Source organism: Psammomys obesus, unplaced genomic scaffold, assembly GCF_907164565.1.
Source record: "Psammomys obesus unplaced genomic scaffold, mPsaObe1.curated_primary_1811, whole genome shotgun sequence".
Lineage (NCBI taxonomy): Eukaryota > Metazoa > Chordata > Mammalia > Rodentia > Muridae > Psammomys > Psammomys obesus.
Window position 1 is genome coordinate 2,431,241 of NW_026590407.1, and position 17,060 is coordinate 2,448,300.

At 41.5% G+C, this 17,060-nt stretch overlaps 1 protein-coding gene across 1 annotated transcript in view; it reads right to left on the bottom strand.

Moving 5' to 3' along the window:
• Window positions 1-17,060, bottom strand: part of Btk (Bruton tyrosine kinase) — a 43,824-nt gene that overhangs the window by 908 nt on the left and 25,856 nt on the right. The window contains exons 6-18 of the mRNA XM_055607292.1: window positions 16,530-16,658; window positions 16,031-16,098; window positions 14,740-14,927; window positions 14,270-14,332; window positions 13,291-13,345; window positions 12,964-13,043; window positions 12,662-12,789; window positions 9,658-9,732; window positions 8,771-8,942; window positions 8,056-8,272; window positions 6,400-6,464; window positions 4,852-4,970; window positions 3,850-4,007 (exon numbers count right to left, since the gene is read on the bottom strand). Of these exons, the coding sequence (XP_055463267.1) occupies window positions 3,850-4,007; window positions 4,852-4,970; window positions 6,400-6,464; window positions 8,056-8,272; window positions 8,771-8,942; window positions 9,658-9,732; window positions 12,662-12,789; window positions 12,964-13,043; window positions 13,291-13,345; window positions 14,270-14,332; window positions 14,740-14,927; window positions 16,031-16,098; window positions 16,530-16,658 (1,517 nt within the window). The remainder of the gene's footprint in view (window positions 1-3,849; window positions 4,008-4,851; window positions 4,971-6,399; window positions 6,465-8,055; window positions 8,273-8,770; window positions 8,943-9,657; window positions 9,733-12,661; window positions 12,790-12,963; window positions 13,044-13,290; window positions 13,346-14,269; window positions 14,333-14,739; window positions 14,928-16,030; window positions 16,099-16,529; window positions 16,659-17,060) is intronic.

Here is a 17,060-nt window from a genome sequence, read left to right on the forward strand (position 1 = left end):
TTCTCCCTGCATCTCTGTCCAAAAACCAGGCAAGGACTTCTTATCTCTGTTTTCACCTGGCTGTTAAAAAAAATAATTCTAGCATTACTCTTTTGTAGACTAGGTTGGCCTTGAACTTTGAGAGATCCTTCTGCCTCTACTAGTATTAAAGACATGGGCCACCACTGCCTAGCATAACTCAAATTATTTGTGTAATAGGAACAAATTTTCAAATTAAGCTGACAGGCTGATTAAAACTGAAGATAAGTTCATTGCAAATTTATACACACTATCTCGTTATTTCAGGGCTTGGAAAGGAGATGGCTATCAAGTGTGCTTAACTGGTTTGCCAAACAGAGCTCCTATAAGTAAGGATAATGTTTAACTAGGTTCCCAATTTACTTTCTGTCATCACAAAGCTAAATGAACAAAAGACTTACCTTTGCAAAGCCAAAGACTGCCTGGAATGGACCCTGAGCAACCGGGGCTTTTGTTAGTTTGACTTTAAGATTACAAATCTTTTGGAGATCCAGTCAGATTAAGGCTCTTTTGGAGGGCTCTTGACCTAGGCCATTTTTTGTTTGTTCTTTTGTTTTGAGACAGCATCTCTCTACATAGCCCTGGCTGTCCTAGAGCTCATTATATAGATCAGGGTGGCCTTGAACTTACACAGATTCACCTGTCTCTGCCTCCCAAGTACTGAGATTAAAGGCATATGCCACATGCCTGGCTGATATTTGGTATTTTTTTAAAAGAAAATTTGAAAATTTGTTTTAATTTTTTGTTTTTTTTTTTGAGATAGGATATCACTCTCTTTATATATGTATATATGTCTATATATGCATACATGTATAACATATATAAACATATGCATATATATACATATGCACACATATATGTATATATGTGCATATATACATATATATTCCAGGCTTCCCTGGAACACAATATGTAACAAGGCTATCCTGAAACTTGTGTCAAACCCTCTGGCCTCAGATTTTTGAGTTTTGGGACTACATATGCCTAGTTGTCTCTGTTGTCTTTGATAAATCAGGAAAGATTCATGACACAGTGACCTGAACTGTCAGAACTGAAGGGTTATCAATTTCATAGTACTCAAATCACTGGTTTTGAAAACTAGACAAGTATCAGAAGGTCTTGCAAAACTTGAAAGGATTTGTGTGTTCCATAGCAGATGTACCTATACAGAATATCTGGGAAAGAAGCCCAGTAGTTTAAATTTTTAAAAATTCCTTCCGATCATATTAACTCCCCCTTCCTTCATATGATTCCCTGCACTCTGCAGAAGGTTTGGTTATGAGTTTTAGTACCTGCTTTGATACACTGCTAGCTAGAGTCTTTCAGAGGCCCTCTATGGTAGGTTCCTGTCCTGTTACTTGTTTGCTCCTACATCCCATTTGTCTTTCTAAGTGAGGATTGATCATCTTACCCGGGGTCCTCTTTCTTGTTTATCTTCTTTAGGTGGATAGATGTCATTATGTTTATCTTATCTTACAGGTCTATATAAGTGAGTATATACCATGTGTGTCTTTGAGATACCTCACTCAGAATGATCTTTTCTAGTTCCCACCATTTGCCTGCAAATTTCATGATTTCCTTGTTTTTAATTGCTGAGTAATATTCCATTGTGTAAAAGTACCACAATTTCTGTATCCATTTCTCAACTGAGGGACATCTGGGTTGTTTCCAGCTTCTGGCTATTACGAATAAAGCTGCTACAAACATGGTTGAACAAATGGCCTTATTGTGTACTTGAGCATCTTTTGGATATATGCCTAGGAATGGTATAGCTGGATCTTGAGGGAGCAGTATTCCTAATTGTCTGAGAAAGCGCCAGATTGATTTCCAAAGTGGTTGTACAAGTTTACATTCCCACTAGCAATGGAGGAGGGTTCCCCTTTCTCTACAACGTCTCCAGCATGTATTGTCACTTGAGTTTTTGATCTTAGCCATTCTGATGGGTGTCAGGTGAAATCTCAGGGTCGTTTTGATTTGCGTCTCTCTGATGGCTAAGGACATTGAGCATTTCTTTAAGTGTTTCTCTGCCATTCTGTATTCCTCTACTGAGAATTCTCTGTTTTGCTCTGTTCCCCATTTTTAATCGGATTGCTTGATTTGTTGCTTTTTAACTTCTTTAGTTCTTTATATATTCTGGATACCAAATTTATCTGGGCACAGGGGTCTTTTATGAGACTGTTTCTCCATCAAGGACCATGTATGGATATAACCTAGTACTTCTGCTCGGATGTAGCCCATGGTAGCTCAGTATCTAAGGGGGTACCCTAGTAAGGGGAACAGGGCCTATTTCTCACATGAACTCAATGGCAGGTTCTTTGACACCCCCCCCCCCCAGGGAAGAGCAGCCCTGTTAGGCCACAGAGGAGGACTTTGCAGCCAGTCTGGAAGATACTTGATAAACCAGGGTCAGATGAAAAAGGAGGAGGTCCTCCCTTATCAGTGGACTTGGAAAGGGGCATGGGAGGAGATGAGGGAGAGAGGGTGGGGTTGGGAGGGAATGAGGGAGCAGGATACAGCTGGGATACAAAGTTAATAAACTGTAACTGATATTTAAAAAATAAAAAAAATTAATAAAAATTTGAAAAGAAAAAAAGTAACTTAAAAAATAAATTCCTTTGGAGGCTGAGCATGGGGACATATGCCTTTAATCCTGACACTTGCGAAACAGACTGGTAGATATCTGTGAGTTCAGTGTTGACCTGGTCTACATAGTATGTTCCAGAATAGCCAGGGCTATGTTGAGAGACAATGTTTCAGAAAAGAAAAAAAAAAAAAAAAAACTAACGCTATAAAGTATCCTTAGTAGTAGTGCATAGTAATGCATGCCTGTGACTCCAGCACTTGGGTGGTGGAGGCATGAGAACCAGAAATTGAAAGTCAGATTTGGCTACATAATGAGTCTGAGTACAGCCTGACAATTTGAGACCCAGTCTCAAATCCCTACATCACACACCCAGCTTATGATGTGCTCAGTGCCAAATTAATTGAGCCAGAACTTCCAGCCCCAGCAAAGCATTTTTAGAATAGTGAAACATTATTTTCAAAATGATACAACTGCACCTCCTCAAAATCTATGGTAAAAATAAAATTTTAAAATATCTACAATGAGCCAGAGCACTGATTGCTCTTCTTGTGAACCCAGTTTTGATTCCCAGCACCCTTAAAGTGGCTCACAACTGCCTGTAACTCCAGTTCCAGAGAATATGATTTCCTCTTCTGTTCTCCACGTGCATCAGGCATGAATGCAGTACATAAATACACATACAGGCAAAACACCCACACACATAAAATTATAAAATAATTTTAAAATATTTTAGAAGCAAAATCAAAGAACCAAAGCAGACAAGCAAAAACTATTTTAGGTCCATCATAGGCAACAGGGTTTTTAAAGTCTTCTTTAGAACCTCAACTAGGAAAGGTTGGAAGCTAGTAAAGTGGAAGAAGGGTCTAACACTCTTAAGTGAGTCCCAGTTAATGATTACAGACTTTTGTTTTGTTTGGGGATCAAAGGCATGTGCCTCCACCACCTTGCTGAGTAAAGACTTTGTAACACCCATTCTCTTACTTATCTTTGCTAGATGGCATGGTCTCACAAACTCCCCACTCTTAAAGCTGAAATAAGTATTAGGCTCTGCTAATGATACTCTTGTGAGGATTAAGGTGGGCATGGAAAAGCCATCAGAGGATTGGGATGCAAGCTAGAGTGAGAAAACAGATGCAGCTCCAAGTCTGTGCCCAGCTGATATGTGACCATGGAGAGTAGGGATTGGCCAGCTAAATGAGAAATTAAGTTGAAAGGAATAATTTAAGAGGAGACACTACAACACTTACCTCATGCCAGCAGCTGTACATGATGGTATATACTCTCTCTGATGCCAGATGAGGCCTGTATAGACGTAAGCCTTGAGCAATGTGTTCTGCTGTCTCACTGTTAGTAAATCTCTCATATGGCATTTTCCCCAGGGAGTAAATTTCCCACATTAAAACCCCTAGATGATAAAGAGAGAGAGTAATAAGTGTACTCATTCTTTTTGGAAGACATGGAGCCTAATCGTTCTGGATGAACCTTCAAGAGTAGAATAAGTTGATGTCTTCCTCTATGAATTGTGCATTTTGTCCAGAATTCTGCCATAGTTCTGGCTGCACTGGTGGCTATCAGAGTTGCACTATGTTACTCCAGAAGAGAAACTGTGTCTTGTTTGTCTTGGTTCCTTCAGGGTCTGGCAGAGTGCCTAGTACATAATCAGTATTCAGAAGCTGTTGAATAATGAACTATTTGTTTCCCAGGATATATTGTAATTCAAAGAAGACAGAGCTTATGCTAGCTGTTTTGTCCTCAAAAACCCTTGTGGTTCCTGACACATAAGAAGTAGACAAGGATCAGATGAAAAACAGTATTGCAAGTTTGAACTTTCCCATTATGTTCTTTTTTCAGCTGTTTAATCTATATTCTCTCTTTCCTCTTACCACCCCCCATTCTCCCCCACCATGTGTGTGTGGGTTTGTGTGTGAGTACACATGCTGGAGCACTTGCACAATAGCATACATTAGAGGTCAGATAACAGCCTCAGGTGTTGGTCCTCACCTTGTTTGAGACAAGGTCTCTCTTGTACATTTTACAGGGTAGCTGGCTCATCAGCTACATGTGATTCTCCGTCTCTGCCTCCTATCTGTGGGTAGGGGCATAGTGGGATTACAAGCGCCTGTGTTCTCTACTCTTCCAGGTTTTATGTGGGTTCTGAGGACTAAACTCACTTGTTCAGGCTTGCATGAGAAGCAGTTTACCCTCTGAGCCATCTTGCCAGTCTAATCTGTATATTCTTATCTACTTACCAAAAGCCCAAATGTCAGATTTGCTGCTGAACTTGCTATACATGAGCACTTCTGGTGGAGACCACCGGACTGGAAATTTAGAGCCTACTGAACTGGTGTATTCATCATCCAAGACATACCTGCAAGGGATTCAAGACTTGTTGCCATTAAGAATTAGATTGCTTGTTATGTGCCCGAGTCTTCTCAGCACACCCATAAAGGCTGCACAAATTCACATTTACATTCTTTCTCAAATGCCTCTGCTGGCCAGCCAATGCCTTTTACAAATGTTACTTTTAACAAAATCTCTGTTTTCATTTCTTTCTCTTTATAAATGTATTCATTTGCCTTTCATGTTGTTGAACCCATTTTCTTGCACATGCTAGGTAGCACCCTACTAGTGATAAACACTTTCTAGTTCTTTTTTGTACTTAAAATATTGAGACAATGTTTCACTAAATCAGATAGGCTGGCCTTGAGTTTTCAGTCATGGTACTGCTTCAGCCTCCAGAGTAGCTGGAATTACAAAGCCTGTGCCACCATGCTCAGCTCCTATCTTGACTTCTGATTTAGCTTTCCTGGTTGACAATATGGTTACAATAAGAATAAATGGGGAAAACCTAATAAGGACTCCTTTTCTGAAACTTTTCTACATCACCTTTTTCTTTCCCTGCATTTTTTTTCTTTCCCTTTTCTTTTATTCTGCAGTAGCCAGTAAGGGTTAGACCAAGAAAGGAGTAATGAAAGGTTTAGCAGATCAAATTCAGATATTGAGGAAATAGAAGGATGAGGAAGGGGAGGATGGGTGCAGAGGAAAAAGAGAAAAGAAGAAATGGGATATAACAATAAAGGAAAAGATAAACCTGGGGTGGTGGCTCATGCCTGGAATCCCAGGACTCCAGAGATTGAGCCAAATGATCAAGGATGATCGCTGTTAAGTTCCAGACCAGCCTGGGCTACATAGTGAGTTCCAGACCAGCCTGGGTTACACAGTGAGTACCAGATTAGTCTGGGCTAGAGTGAGACTTCATCTAAAAATAATTAAAAATTAAGAAATATAAGAAAAAGTGAAAAATAAATAATAATTTAGTAATTTAGTAATACTAAATAATTCAGTAATTTAATAATAATTTAATAATTTGCCTAAATAATTCAGAATAAGGAAAGGCGTGAACAGATGTTAGAAGACACTACAATAAGAATAGAAAGGCCGGGCATGATGGTGCATGCCTTTAATCCCACCTGCTCTACATAGTGAGCTCCAGGATAGCCAGAACTACATAAGAGACCCTGTCTTAATAAACAAAAACAAAACAAAACATAACAAAAACAAAAAATGAGAACAGAAAAAGAAAACAAAGATTAAAAATTACAATGTGCTCCTGTATGTTTTGTGCTATTTTCACATTAGATGATAAAATCAGATGCAGTGGCAATGCCTGTAATCCCAGCAACAGAGAAGCTGGGGTAAAATAGAATACTCTCTAGTTTAAGACCAGCATGGACCACATTGAACAACACCTTTGCCAAAATAAATAATAAATAGGAAGTTGAAAAAGGCACACTCACCTAGACAAGCCAAAGTCGGATACTTTCACAACTCCTTGATCATTTACCAAACAGTTTCGAGCCGCCTACAGTACAGCAAATAACTGTGAGACTGCATCCTTGGCCTTAGGTTTAAAACGTAAAGCTCTGTCTACCAGCAAAATGCAGCAGGGAAGACCCATGGCCTTTATCTAAAGGTACCTTCCACCTAGTAGTTATTTGATGCTACTGAGGTGTGTGGGCTTGCACTCATGAACATGAGCACACCGTGGAGCTGTATATGCATGCATTATATGTGGGCATGTGGAGGCCAGAGGTTGATATCAGATGTCTTTTATAATCACTCTATTTCTTGAGACAGAGTTTCTGAGCTTAGTGATTGGGCTAGGCTGGCTAATGAGCTCCAGAGACCTGTCTGTCTCTCCTTAAGGCCCCAGTGCTGGACTTACAGATGTGTGCTATATTCCCTGGCTTTTATATGGGTGCTAGGGATCTGAACTTGGGATTTTTTTTTTCTTACTTTTCAGGCTCTTTACCAAAAAAGCCATCTCCCTTGCCCTTAATTTTTTTTTTTTTTGTAAAGAGAGAGGGTCTTATCTGTACTCCAAGCTGACTGAGAACTCACTACGTAGCTCAGGCTGTCCTCAAACTCATGGGAATCTTCCTGTTACAGTCTTGAAAGTGCCAAGATTATGAGGCATACTTATGACCCTGAGAAATTTTGCTGTATTTCCATGGCATGGAGAGCAACTGCTAAGAGAATTCAGAAGAAACACTGGGCAAGTTTGTGTTGTTTTCTGCCTTTCTGGCAGGAAGAACATGGCAATTTGAGTCTTCTTCTGGCTGATAGAAACAGAGACACAGACTGATGCCTCCAGGAGCTAAGCAGGCAAGAAAAAAGTGAAGTGGGGTGGGTGGAGATTGCAGAAAGTGGAGCACACAGGCCTGCTATGAAGGAGAGAGCTGCATCCAAGCCCTTGATGATTATTAGCATGGACAGTGAGATTGTGGGTCTTGTCTTCTCAGATGGTCTAGATTTTCAAGAGCACAGTAGTTGCTGTTTTTAATGTAAAATGCTCCTCTTTAAGTGTTTGTTGACTATAATAAAACACTTTTAAAAGAGATATGGGCAGTTGAAAGAATGCTTGACTAGCACGCATGAAGCTCGTGGTTCAGTTCCCAACACTCCATAAACCAGGGATGGTAGTGAACACTTATAATCCTGACACTTGTGAGTAGAGAGAGAGATCAGAAGTCCAAAGCCAGCTTGGGCTACATGAAATCCTGTCTCAAAAATAAAATAGAATAGAAAGAAAAGAAAAAAGTGAATCAAAATGTATCCATGGGTCATGTTTGTGACTCTTATGTAACCAAGTAATGGCCTTGTGCCAGGAGCAGTCCCACGGGGAAACACAGGACTAGTCTTCTGCTCAAAAATCTAGAAGGGGTACTGTTTTCTCATAGGTAGTAAGGACTCAGGACAAGTGGCAGGCCTGTTGAACTTCAGGCTGGAAACAACTGCTGGGCTCAACACTGGGGCAGATGCACACTTAATCTGTAGTGTTTTCTAGAGAAAATCTAAATGCTGGCACTTGCAACCCTCAACAGTGTGTATGCTATCGCTTCCAATGCTTATTCCACTCTTTGATTCCCACCCCAGTCCTTCTGAATGCTCACCAGGTCTCGGTGAAGGAACTGCTTTGACTCCAGGTACTCCATTGCTTCACAGACATCTTTGCACATCTCCAGCAGCTGCTGAGTCTGGAAGCGGTGCCGCATCTCCCTCAGGTAGTTCAAGAGGCAGCCATTAGCCATGTACTCAGTGATGATGAAGATAGGGCGCTGTTTGGTGCAGACTCCATACAACTGCACGAGCTTCTCATGGGAAAGATTCCTGCGAGAGAAGAAAGGAGCTAGTCCTCTATTTTTGCCCCTACACACTAGTCATAAAAGGGCAGGGGAGGGAAGGGACTGGCCTAGCATGGAACATCTAATAGGATACCATAATAAAAAAGTTATTTTTTTTTCTCCTTCCCATCACAAACCCCAAAAGTTCCTCAAATGTGGAGGTGGGCAGGGATTTGGAGTCTACCAAATGAACAAGGAACAAGCCCAAGCTTAGGAAAACAATAGGCAAAATCAGACTTTTTCTTGAAAGTCTAATATTGTACATATACCCCAAAATGCTACTGAGAGGCGCCATATACATACTCAATATTATTCTCAACCAGGATCAGAGAACTGATTACCTTAGCAATTCTGTAAGGTAACCTCAGACCCCTATGCTAAGTTCCTCTTACTATAAGTCATCTTAGACCACAGTGTGTTGTCCTAGAAGTTCCTAGACTCCTCCTGCAACTGGGTTGAGAGTTGAATTTAGGATGAAACTCACATCATAACTTTGGCTTCTTCAATGAATTCATCCTCAGACATGGAGCCTTCTCTGATCATCTTGATGGCCACATCATATTGTCCCCTCCATTTCCCATATTTCACTACACCGAATTGTCCAGTTCCAAGCTCCTTCAAGAAGGTCAGGTCCTTTGGATCAATTTCCCATGATCCTAACAAGAAAGTCTTGTTGTGATTCTTTGATGGGACATTCATATATAATGACTACAATATATAAGATTCCCTGCTAGGGAATAAGTAGGAAAAACAGTAAAGGGAATAGTCTCAGGAGTACTAATCTACCTTTCTTTACTCAGGTATCTCAAGGGGAAAGAGTTATTGATTGGAGGAATTGGGAAATTTTAGGTACAAATTGGACAAAGGGCAAGAAGATAGACCAAAGATCCTTCCAAAATCCAATTATTATTAGATTAATAATGACAGTTAATAGACTCATAAATGATGTTGAAAATTTTTTTACACAGTAAACAGGGCTGGTGATATGGCTCTGTAGGTAAAGGTGCTTGCCACAAAGCTGGAAGACCTGAGTTTGAACCCTGAACTCATATGTTGAAAGGAGAGAACAAAGTTCAGGATGTCCCTCTGACCTACACATGTGTGGTATTGCATATGTATGTGGACAGGCACAAATAAATAAATGTAAAAATTTAAACCATCAACAATTTGATGAATCTGGTTTTTTTTGCAGTACCAGATGTAACCACTAGAGGGAGAAAATTGCTAAATGTCTTGGTTCCGTCTAGCCCTCCCTTTCTAGAGACAGCTAGCACAGAACAGTATAGCGTAAGACCATCCTATAAGGTAAGGTTTACTGAGGTAATTCATAAAACTGCCAGTCCGCCCAACTCCACAAAAATAAGCATTCACCATAGCCCAGGCCTGCAGTAGAAGGAGCGTTTTTGTTTCGTTTAGACACAGGATATTTCAGCCTGGATATGAGTCCTGAAACAGAGAGGTCACAATGTCAGTGTAGGCAATGGGATTCCTTGCACGTGCACATCGACAGATGCTGGGACTTGCAGCCAAGCATGGGGCAGAGCTCCAGGGGTCCTGTGGAAGCGTCCGGGGGAAAGCTGGAAGGACCCGGAGGGGGCAAAAACCTCAGAAGAAGACCAACAGAGACAACTAACCCAAATCCACCAGAGTTACACAGACTGAGACATCAACTAAGGGGCATGCATGGTCTGGGCCTAGACCCCCTGCACATATGTGGCCGATGGGCAGCTTGGTGGGCATCAGGGTCACCTGGCAAGTGCAGGGGGGAGTCTGTTTCTAACATGGACTCGATTGCCTACTTTTGGATAACTTCCCCCTGACAGGGCTGCCTTGCCTGGCCTCCGTGGGTGAAGATATGCTCATTCTTGATGTGATCTGATGTGTTGTGGAAGGTTGATATGAGGGAAAGGGGGAGATCCCCTTTTCTGGAAGGAAAAGGAGAGGGGAAAAGGGAGGGAAGGGGGGGCGACTAGGTTTTAAAGTAAATAAACTGAAATAAAATAAAAAATTAAAAATGTCTCACAATTCTAGTATGAATTATTCTAATTCAGTTTGAATCTGAGAAGGTCTCCACCAACCCACAGTGTCTTCTGAAGGTTTCTCCCCTAACCAATTTTTAATCATCATCATCATCATCATCATCATCATCATAATAATAATAATAATTATAATAATAAATATTCTCTGTTGTTGGGTATGGTGGTTCACACCCGTAATTTCTTCAGTCTGGAGACTGAGGCAGGAAGATTGCTGTCAGTTAGAGGTTAACCTGGGCTACATGGCAAGACAGCAAGATCTTATCTCAAAAGAAAATAAAAATAGAAACAAAATGTGAATATATAGAACAAAATAGAAAGAAACACCACTCTTGCTAAATATATTCCCATGTCTCAGCCTGGGTTTAGCTCACATTCTTCTTTCTCAGTGAAGGATTCCCAAGGGTTCATGCCTCACCAGTCTCCCCTTCTTTCATCATCTTAGTTTGTGGGTACTTAAAATATGTTCTGTTGTTGTCTAACCTGTATGTTTTCAGCCAAGGATCTTGATTCAGAACTGTATTCCTTTGTAGAACTGAGTGACTTGCAAGAGTACATGGTAAAAACATGAATAATTGCTAGTGAACACTATCTGATTCATTACTCACTAGTCTCTTTATTATCTTCCCTTAGCACCAAGAAATCAGTCCTGGGCTGGAGAAGTTGCTCAGTGATTAAGACTGTTCTTGTAGAGGACCCAGCACACACACAACTATAATTCCAAGGATTCCAATGTCTCTGGCCTCTACAAACACTTGATCTCTCTCTCTCTCTCTCTCTCTCTCTCTCTCTCTCTCTCTCTCTCACACACACACACACACACACACACCACAATTAAAAATATGTGAAGAAAGAGGAAGAGAAAAGTCAGTCTTGCCAGTCCTGTAATCCCAACTCAGAAGCTGAGGCAGGAGAATCATGAATTCAAGGATAGCCTGCGTTACAGACTAAGCTCCATGTCAGAATGAATAACATAGTGAGAGCCTCTGTAAAAACAAAAAAGTAAACTTCCCCTACCTCACCTGGGCAGCATAGTAGAGGTGTTCCTGGTGGTGGAGGCAAGGGAGAACCAGCCTGGAGGGAGTGAGAACGGGAGAATTGGCCCTCCCCGTGCTGGGGCAAAGTGGGAGAGCTGGTCCTGGTAGTGGTGGACCAGGAGAGCAGTGGGCTGACAAATTCAACTTCCACTTAGGCTCATATCCGTATCTCTGTGTTGGCACACCCCAACATCCACTCCATCTATGAACTGCTGAAGCACATAAAGGAGCCAGTCCTGTAGATCCAAAGGTGCAGGTTCTACATGACTCAGGGCAATAATGGGATACCTGAGTGGAGTCCTAGTGAGAATCCTGTATTGAGAGTGTAGCAGAAGTCTGAGGCCTTGAACCAGACCATTGACTAATTGCAATGAACATGTGCAAGTCAGGCTGTTTAGGCAAAAGGGTATATACTATGTGACATACCAGGACACACCACAGCTCCATGGCAAGATTTTGTTGTTGTTGTTGTTCAATTTCTATTCTTATTTTTTGTTTTCTTTTGAGAAGGAGGTTGCAAGGGTAGATATGAAAGGACAGGGAAATGAGTGGGATTGGGGTATATGATGTGAAATTCACAAAGAATCATTTTTTTCTTTTTTCCTCTCTCTCTCTCTCTCACACACACACACATTCTCTCTCTCTCTCTCTCTCTCTCTCTCTCTCTCTCTCTCTTGATTTTTTGAGATAGGATTTTTCTTTGTAGCCATTACGGTCCTGGAACTCACCCTGTATACTAGGCTGTCTTTAAATTTAGAGACATTTGCCTGCCTCTGCCACCTGAGTGCTGGGACTAAAGATGTGTGCCACCACGGTCCATCTTCAATAAAAAAAAAATTCAAAGAATTAAAAAAATAAAAAGTAAAGCCAGACATGGTGGCACATGTTTTAATGCCAGCACTGGAAGGCAGAGACAGGAAAATCTTTGAGTTCAAGGCCAACCAGCCTGGTCTGCAAAGTGAATTCCAAGATAACCAAGGCTCCATAGAGAAACTCTGTCTTGAAAAACCAAAGGAAAACAAAAGTAAAATCAAACAGTGCTGAGGAAATTGCTCAGGGGCAGAACAGTTGCCTACAATGTTGGGTGCAATTTGCTAGCATTAGACTAAAAAAAAAAGTCAATCCCTATTTGATGTGAGGTGTGACTACCTCTTGAATAGAACAGCATCCGGCATCACTAGTTGGTTATTAGTTTCCTAACTAATTCACACTACCCTGTATGAGTACTCTTCCTCTCATCGGTTGCCTTGAATTGATTCTTTAGGTGTTTGGTTAGCTTTGTCAGCTGCCTCAGGTACTCACCTGCAGAATTATGTTGATGGTAGTTGATGAGCTCTGGGATGGTGCTGAAAAGGTGTTTCTCAGCCAAGTAATACTGACTCTGAGGTGTGGAACACACAACATAATGACGTATCACCCCTTGAGGATCCCTGAAGAAATGGTATTCAGTCAGTAATTTGGGAATAAGATATGGGAGGATCCAGAGAGTAAGGTACGGTGAGTTTTGAGTTTAAGGCTGAGGAAGCAAGAGAGGCAAACCACAAGGAAGTTCTGGGAGGCACCCTTGGCCTTTGTCCCTGAGGCACTGGAATAATAACACTTACCCTGCAGATTTAGCAAACACAGACACGGTGTATTTTCCAGCTTTGCTGGAGTCTCTGACAATGAAACCTCCTTCTTTTCCCTGAAACAACAAAAAAGAAGTTCACTATAAGAGAAAATGCTGTTCATATCTGCATCCTACCTGGCCAAACTGGGACAGAGAAAATAGGGTGCCCCTGATTTTCCTCTTGAGGTCCATGTCGAGATGCAACATCTTTACTTTTAATGCATCAAAAGTCGAGCTGGGATTCCAGTTTAAGGTTGGACCCAATTTTTGGCTTTTACTGCTTCTGTACAGAAAATGCCTTGCGCTTGTGGCCTCTACTCACCTCTTGCTTTAGCAGTTGCTCAGCTTGACTTCGGGTCATGTGCTTGGAATACCACCTGTGAAGAGAAAGTGCTTGATTGGCTTCTAGGCCATGTCTAAGTGTCATGGAAGTTAGAGCATCCTCCAGGGCTCACTCATACTATGATTTGATCATTTCATTCAAACACTGTCAAAGATATATCAATTATCCACACAGCACACTAGCCCTTCCAAAGCCCAAGTAGCCACCGAGGACTCATGGATACAGAGAGTAAAGGGCAGACAAGGAGCAGGATTAATAGGAAAAATATTAAGGACTGGTTCACTCAGGGACAGTCCACTTCAATGATGAGGGAAGAAGGGGCTCTGGATCAATTTTGGTGTTTTCATACTTTCAAATGTCTCCTGTGAGAGTTTCAGTTCTTTGACTGAGATGCTTCTGAATTTGGGAATCTGAAAACCTCTTCAGCACTCAAAAGTATATGGATTTTGGAGTGGACATCCTAACAAGATGCAGACACTAACTGAGCATGGTGGCATCATTTGACTGAATTGGTTCTTAATTTTATATCAATACTGAAATAAAAGCTGTACATATTTTTAAAAAGCAGGCATCTAGGTGCAGTGGCATATACCTATAATTATAGCTTTCAGGGAGACATAGGCTGATGGATTTCTGTGAGTTCTAGGACCGCCTGGTCTACAAAGTGAGTCCAGGACAGCCAAGGCTACACAGAGAGACCCTGTCTCAAAAACAAAACAAACCAACAAAAAAAAGCAGCCTCTGGTGGTGTACACCTTTAATCCTAGCACTTGGGAAGTAGAGCCAGGAAGATTTCTGTGAGTTCAAGTCCAACCTGGTCTACAGAGCAAGTTCCAGGCCAGCCAAGGCTACGCAGAGAAACCCTGTCTCAAAACACAAACAAAGAAATGTAGAAAAAGTATATACTGTGGTTTGTTTCCCCTGGAAGTTTGTGAGCTGAGAATATAAGCATACTCACTCATACATCTCTATGGAGTCCTCTGCTTCAGTGACATAGTTACTAGGGATGTAGCCTTCCTGCCTGTAGAGAAGACAATATGATCATGCAGTGAGTCCTTCCTGACCCTCAGGTTAACAGACTCCTGTACTCACTCACTTCCCTGAGCTCAGACCAAATCTCAAATAGAGATATAAATATATCAGGTAATGAAGATCTATTTTCTGATGCATAATTAAGCCAGTGAAAGACAAAGTTTCTCAACGGTGTTGCATGCATGTGCATCACCACAGATCTCAGAGGTGATGGATGCTGCGTTAAAAGCTGTACACCCGATAATAGTTGAAGGGAGAGTATACTCATTGTAGTGTGAGGAGAACAAACCCTGATCCAGACACATGGGGAGAATCGTGTGGAGCGTGTTCGATGCAAATAGAGTGGGCAGGTAAAGGCTGGGACAGGGAATGGACGGGATGGAGAAGTGCTCTTACCCATTTTTATCTCGTGCTCGCCACCATGGTAGGTTGCTCTCCTCCAGGATAAAATACTCCTCACCCTTTCTCAATTGTAAGTCATTTGCATTCATTGGCATATAATCATAAAGGGCCACAACCTTTTTCAGCTCCCTTGGGGAGATTGGCACTGCTGTTGGCTCAGGGGGGAGTGGTTTTTTCAAGATCTGAGTGATTAGGAGAAAAAGTAGTAGGGGGAGACAGTTGGCTAGTCACCAAACATTCTCCTTTCCTTCTTCCTTCCAACTCTAAGGTTTTTCAGAAGAAAGAAGCCATTCTAAACCACATCAGAAATAATACATATTTTAGTCAACATCCATTACACAACCACTTAAGCTTCAGGCAGGTACTCCCAACTGCACATGAGAAGATCACCTCTAGAGATTTTTGACGCTGTTATCTTCAGAAAGAAAAGTTACTTTATCTTATACGTAAGATGAAATGCTTCCTTGCTCTCACTTCCCTGAGTTCCAATAGAAACATAAATATAACCAGTAATGAAGACCGAGTCTGATGCATAATTAAGACAGTGGAAGGTAGAGTTTCTCAGCTTTGGCATTGCATGCATGTGCATTGCCACAGATTGTCTTAGAGGAGACAGATGCTGCACAGAAAGGTGTACACTCAGACATACTTAAAAGGACCCTGTCTCAAAAAATAAGTGATTACATTAAAAAGCTGCCACGTGCCACCTTATAACCCTCGTCTCACTGAAAAAGATGTCTAAGTAGAAGGGCAGAACCTTTTGCTCAGCATAACACCCATGAGGACTTCAAAGTTCTAGGCAAGTCTAACACTCTGATGTGTGGTCAGTGACTAATTGTTTGGCATGGGGTTTCTCTGTTCTAGGCAAGCCTAACACTCTGATGTGTGGTCAAGGTCTGACAACATTTTGTTGTTGCTGTTGGCACAGGGTTTCTCTGGGTAGCCCTGGCTATCCTGTATCTTGCTTTGTAGATATACTAGGCTGGCCTCAAACTCAGAGATCACTTGCCTCTGCCTCCCAAGCACTGGTATTAAAGGTGTGTCACCACCACACTTTTTTTCTTTTTCTTTCTTTCTTGTTTTGTTTGTTTTTGTTCTTTTTGTTTTTTGTTTGGGACGAAGTTTCTGGCTGTCCTGGAACTCACTCTATAGACCAGGCTGGCCTCAAACTCACAGAGATCCACCTGCCTGCCTCCCAAGTGCTGTGATTAAAGGTGTGTGTCACCATGCCTGGTGAAAACAGATTTTTATTTAACCCACAGCTGTATGTAATTTCCCTTTATACCTGATCTTCCTCTGGGGTAGGGGGAAGAGGCTTTTTCGTTTTTCGATGAGAACTCCCAGGTTTTAAGCCTGTAAAACAAGAAGCCAGTGATACTATGATAAACATTTTAGGGTAGGGCCCAGGGACAGGGTCCTGGGTTTTGTTGTATACACTGCCTTTAGACTAGTCACAAAAAGATTCTGGGTGCCTAGGCATGCATTTTAGCATAAAACTAGCTGGATTTCAGCCCCCATTACATAATCTCTCCCCCTAGCAGTGAAAATGTGCAAATTAGTGTAGTGTTCTTAGATTTAATAGACCCTTGAGATTGTGATAGAAATAATGCCAAAGGAAAGAGAAATCAGGGTGAAGTAGTTGTATGAAGCCTTGGATTCCATTCCCAACAATACACAGATACACACACACACACACACACACACACACACAGAGAGAGAGAGAGAGAGAGAGAGAGAGAGAGAGAGAATTGTATTATATTAATTAGATAAATTAGATATCTTACTTCCATTCCTGTTCTCCAAAATTTGGCAGCCCATAGCATTCTTGGCTGTCTGAGAGCAGCAGAGATACTGTCCATCAATCCAGAAGCAAGGATGGTATTTCTGTACAAGGTCACTATTATACCGGATTACTGTTGCAAGAGAGAAGAGAGATTTCACAGGACATGCCATCTGCCTGCTTTTCTCTTCACCAGAGGGAAATGATGAGTATCGAACAACTACTCTCTCCCCGAAGGGGTAAGCAATAAGCAGCCAATTTGGTTCACAGGAGTAGCCTGGCCTGCCTGTCTGCATTGCCCCAAAGCATTTCCTACACAGTTGTCATAATGTGTATACTCCAGTCAAGACAATAAGACTAGCTGATGGCTCGAGAACCCAACGACAAGATAGTATTTATGTTTTCCCAGTAGTCGTTATCCTGCAAGGAAGTTGTGAAATGTGTTTGATTTTCAGATAAGGGAAATAAATGTGCCCAGGTTCAACTCATTTGATATTTTAGTATACCAATTTCCAGGTTCCCATTTCCTGAGTCA